The sequence below is a fragment of the Pseudopodoces humilis genome, chromosome 22 (genome assembly GCF_049639895.1).
Source record: "Pseudopodoces humilis isolate 2021_Gansu_Grassland_sample_001 chromosome 22, ASM4963989v1, whole genome shotgun sequence".
Taxonomy (NCBI): Eukaryota; Metazoa; Chordata; class Aves; order Passeriformes; family Paridae; genus Pseudopodoces; species Pseudopodoces humilis.
The window spans coordinates 5,217,757-5,222,752 of NC_142221.1; the positions used below are offsets into that span (position 1 = coordinate 5,217,757).

The window sequence follows — 4,996 nt, forward strand, 5'->3', positions numbered from 1 at the left end:
GGACTTCAGGCTTTTTTCGTGCTGTGAGGACACTTTCTGCCTTGCTCTCTAATAATTTCCTAGCAATTCCTGCCACTTGACTCGCTGCCTTTCAGTCTGAGCATGTGCTGGGCAGTTTCCCCGGGGCACATCTTCACACTTCTCCACATTGCATTAAATCTGATGCTTGATAGCACTGTGAGCTCCTGGAGCCCTGCTTACCTTTGGCTGCCTCAACTATTTGGTATCACCTTTTCCTGACCACTGAATCCTCCTGTTTTGGGTGCTTAGTGCCTGCTCTGGACCTGTGGGCCTTTGCTCCCCGGAAAGCACTCTACAATCTGATGGTTTATTTCTACCCTTTGGTTTCTTTCAGCTCAATTTTTGTGCAGAATTTGACCCTTCTTGCTGCCTCTTAATTCAATTTCTGCCCAGGCTGCTGGTCCAGGGAAGGTGGGGAAACCACAGTGGCAGGTGATGGAAGACTCAGGTCCCTATCACATGCACTGACACATCTCTACTCAGTAAAATATTTATTCCTCCATTATTTCACAAGAGTTGTTTTTACAAAAACCTTACAAAAATTTCCAAAACACAGACATGCAGAAGAAAAAAACAAATCCACCATGGATCTTGTTACAAGTAATTGAAATGTACAAATAGAAAGGGTGAGAGAGAGCTTAGATTACAATAATCCCTCGGTCCTGCTACCCCCTCCATGGGTGCAATTTGTATCTCTTCTTGGTGAGTTCAGTATTGAGTGACAAGCTGTGATAAGCTGCCAAAAGCACAGCAAAGGAGGGGCCCTAAGATTAGGAGCAAATGTTTTCAAATATATATATATACATATAGATATTTAGTGAAGAAATATTTATTCCCTGCTTTTTTTAGGTTTACAGAAACAGCATCTGCAAACTATTAAATGGGTTTATTTTCATTAATGTTCTCAAAGAGGCAGCGACATTTATATCCCTGTGGTTTCATCTTGTATAACCGAAAAAAGAGCCCTGTGCTTTCCATGGGAATAGGACCCCCCCGGCCCCCTCCTCCTGCCCCAAGCAGTGTTTCTCAGGGTGGATGATTTGATCCACAGTGGATCCCTATTCCCCCTGACTTGGCAGGTCTCTGTGCAGAGCTGTGGGGAGTTGTGTGCTCTTCTTCTGGCATGACAAATGGGAGGGATACCAGCCCTAGAAATACAGAGTGGGTGTTTCAGGTGACACTGCTCCCTGGATGAGGTGGACAGTGTCAGTCAGGCTGTGCCTGCTCTCTGCCTGCCAAGCTTGAGGAGAAAGTTGCTGTTCCCAACTGGGGGCTGCACTGTAGAGCAGAGAAGGCAGGGGCTGGAGGCAGGATGGAGGGGCTGGTTCACACCCAGAGAGAGAGAGAGAGGAGATGGTTCTCCCATCAGGTCTCCATCTCTGGGTGCTGGGTGAGTCCCCCTCATGCTGGCATTGCCTGGGGTGCAGCTGAAGGCCCTGGTGTCACAGCCACTGGGTGCCACATGCAGCTGCAGTGAAAGCCCCAGTGGAAACGAGAGAGGATGCTCCTGGGAGCTGTGGGGACTCAGGTGGGCACTTTGTAACTGTGCCGCTTTCAGCCTCAGTGTCACCAACCAGAGGATGTTTGGCTGGAGGAGGCATCTCAGCAATTGCTCTATTTGTCCTCAGATCTATTGCTGCAGCCCCCAAACCAACCCATTCTAGGGAAGTAGGGCTGTCTTCTCTGTCCAGGCCACTCCTCTGAGCTGGTGGTGTCCCCATGCTTGGCTGGTGGCTCTTTCCAGTGGGTGAGGAAAGGGTGATCTGGTTTCCAGTGGGTTTTGTCCACAGGGACACCACACCTCCACCACTCTGGCCATGGAACTGGCAGGGGAATGTGGAGGCTGCGTCTCTCCGCAGTTCAGTCCCAGGGATTAGGGCCAGGCTGCCCACCCCGTGTCCATCCCCCTGCACATCCCACCTTGGAACCTCATTAGGCTGCACAGCAGGGTGGGATGACGGGGAAACCATTTCCTTTCTGCAAAACCAAAAAAGCCTACCCCCATGGAGCTGCCGGCCCCAGACCCCCAAGCACATCTGCGAGCTGCCGACGGGGAGGCTGTGCCTCCGGAAGGCGAAGCCTTCGTTGGCACGAAGCGCTGGGAGCCGCCTACTCAGCTGAAACCCAACAGCTTTTTCCAATTTTCTCATTCCCTGGGATGGTTCAATGACCTGGGGATCTGCAGAATCGCTGGCAAATCCACCGAGGCAGGGCAGCAGTGCCTGCCTGGGGATTGGCGATGCATCCCCAGCTCATGGGAGAGCTCACAGGCTCCAGGCGGCTCTGTTGAGATGCTCTGCTCGCCCCTCTGGGAAGGGACAAAGCCCGATGCCATCAGCATAGGTAGCTCCTAAATGCAGGCAGCACAGTACAGAGGGCTGGCCGAGACTGGCCATGGCATGGGTGAGCCATCAGCTTCCCAAAGGCCCAAACTTTGGGAAGTCCCAAACCCCACACTGTGGCTGGGGTTGCACAAAGAAACGAACACATGGATCAGCTTTGGCACACACAGTTGAGTGCTGCAAGTCACAGCCTGGTGGAAAGGGGGGCTCGTGATCCTCCCACACTGTTCCTGCGGGAGAAGACCCAATAACTCTTTGGCTCTCTGGGCAAGATACCCAAATTGGTCAAATCCAATAGTCCAAGATCCTTCCATGTTTGGAAGCAAATTCTTGTTCCCTTGGCAAATCTGTTTGTCCTCAAAGAGCGTGTGGGGGGTATGTGTGTATATATAGCCATTATTATGAGGGTGTGCGGAAAAGCAAGCTTCTAACCAAGTTCGCTCCATATGTGGCTATAATTATGTGCCACTTCAGCCTGGGACTGACTCTACCTTCAGAAGGGAAGGGAAGAGGAGAGAAGATGCTGAGACATTGGATGAGTGGCATGTGTGCTGGGCAGGTGGCAGATTTGTCCTGGACCGGCACAGGAGCTCCACGCTGTATCCTGGAGGAGGCCATGGGATGGGGTTTGCCCTGCTCAGTTCACGGTCGGCACCTGGTTCTGATGGAGGCTGAACTCTTTGGCTTTGAGGCGCAGGCTGGCGATGCTGTTGGCCATGTTCACCCCTTGGGTGGGAGTTGGGGTCCCGCTGGAGCTGTAGGAGGGCACAGTGCTGCAGGGAGGGAGCAGGGAGGAATGAGGCAATGGCCCATGGAGAAGTCCCCATGCCCTCTGTGGTCCTGCTGGCTTCCCAGGCCAGGCTGGCTGTTCCCTCTTGGAGATCTCTCACAAGAACAGCCAAGGCTTCGGCATTTTTATGTGCTTGGATGGATGTGGGAACCCCTCAAGCTATGCACCAGGAGGCTCTGCTTTGTGCTTATGGATGTGATGGCTGAACATGAACAGCTGGGAACCAGAAGGGACCCATGCCACCTCCTGTGCCGAGATGTGGGAAGGGTCAGCATGAGGCCAAGAAAATCCCTTGCGAGGACCAGGGCGCCTGCTCCAGCCCCGAAGTGCAAGGAGACAGAGAAGCCTGCTCAGTGTTGGGCAGCAGATGCTCAAAGTTGAAATGGTTCCCAAAGCCAAGTCAGATGAGCTCCTTTCGGCCTCATAAAACTCCCCAAATCCCCAGCAGTGGCACAGGGCTGCATTCCTGCAGCACTGGAGTGGTCTCTAGGCAGCTCTGTCCCACGGCCACCTCCTCCCCAGCTCCTCCAAGGCCTCCACCTACCTGTACGGGGAGGTGCTGGTCCAAGAGAGATACTCCGGGGTCAGTGCAGTGGGTCGTGGTGCCATGGGCTGCTCAATGGCTGCTTCTTGGCTGTAGGATTTGAGCAGCGATGCCGATCTGTTGGCCAGCATCGCCCTCTCATTACGGCGGAACTTGGCCCTCCGGTTCTGAAACCACACCTGTGACAAGGGTGAAAGGTGGTCAGTGGGAGCAGGGATGTCCCAAGCATCTGTCCTGTGGGTCATGGTGATGTGCAGGATGAAACAAAGGAGGGGAAAGTCCCTGCTCCTGCCTGGGGGCGAGGCAGAGGGTGTTGTTTTCTCCCACACAAACCTGTGCTCACCTGGACTCTGGCCTCACTGAGGTTGACTCTTCTCGCCAGCTCCTCCCGCACAAAGGCATCGGGGTAGTGCGTCCTCTCAAAGACCCTCTCCAGAGCCTGCAGCTGGCTGCTGTTAAAGGTGGTGCGGTTCCGCCTCTGCTTCTTCTTCCTCTTGGCTGCCCCACAGCTTGGGCTCAGGCTCTCACCTGTGGGGGAAGAACAGGAGCCACATGAGACCTCATGAACCACATAAGTCTCACACAGACCCATGTGTGACCCCTGGCCCAGCCAAGCTCAAGCCCTCCGGGTCTGTAGTGTCCTGCTGTGTGCCAGCCATGCTCCCTCCAGGCACCTGGGGTTCTGTGGGGAGCTGCATATGTGCAACCTTGTGATGTCCATGAGAATCAAAACTCTTTTTTTGAGACTTGCTGGAGCTTAGGGTTAACCCCAAAATTTACCAGCCACCAAGGTCTGTGGTGGTTTCACATCTGGCTAAAACCATGTGGACCTGATTTTGAATACCAGTCTCAGTGTGTTCTGGGGCTGCACTTGATCCAAGCTGGAGCTCAGCTCTTGCTAAGAAGCTCTTGCTTCTTGCTAGTTAAGTCAAACTTTCATGAATGGTCATGAAAACTCAGCACCAAAACACCCCCAAGATGTGGGTCTCTGCTCCCACCTCCAACACCCCCCGAGGCCCCAGGGCCCCAGCTGTGGCATGTCCCCAAGGTGACACAGGACTGCAGCCAAGCATCTGCTCTTCCAGTCCTGGTCTTCAGAGCTCAGAACGAGCGGCACCACGTCTCGCAGGGCTCAGCCTCCGCAGTGTTTATTTCTGGCTTTGCTGGCTCATGGAAACATGAAGCTGAGGGTGTAGTCTGGTTTCTCAGTATTGATCTTGGGCTGTCAGCCAGGCTGAGATTAATCTCTTCTTTGTCACTAATATCATAAGGTTTGGGCAAGTTTATGAAGCTTTTTTC

The 4,996-nt window shown here is 53.4% G+C and overlaps 1 protein-coding gene across 2 annotated transcripts; it reads right to left on the reverse strand.

Annotated features, from left to right (window-relative positions):
* Positions 1-509: 509 nt before the first annotated feature.
* On the reverse strand, positions 510-4,521 carry PRRX2 (paired related homeobox 2). 2 transcript variants are annotated; one of them, XM_014256341.2, is made up of 3 exons: positions 4,041-4,521; positions 3,698-3,876; positions 510-3,118 (listed from the first exon to the last, which is right to left on the reverse strand). In XM_014256341.2, exons 1-3 carry the CDS (start codon positions 4,287-4,289, stop codon positions 3,001-3,003), a joined length of 546 nt encoding a protein of 181 aa, XP_014111816.2. In that variant the 5' UTR covers positions 4,290-4,521; the 3' UTR covers positions 510-3,000. The 2 variants fall into 2 exon arrangements, with proteins under 2 accessions (XP_014111816.2, XP_014111815.2); XM_014256340.2 differs by having other exon boundaries at positions 510-3,136.
* Positions 4,522-4,996: the final 475 nt, after the last annotated feature.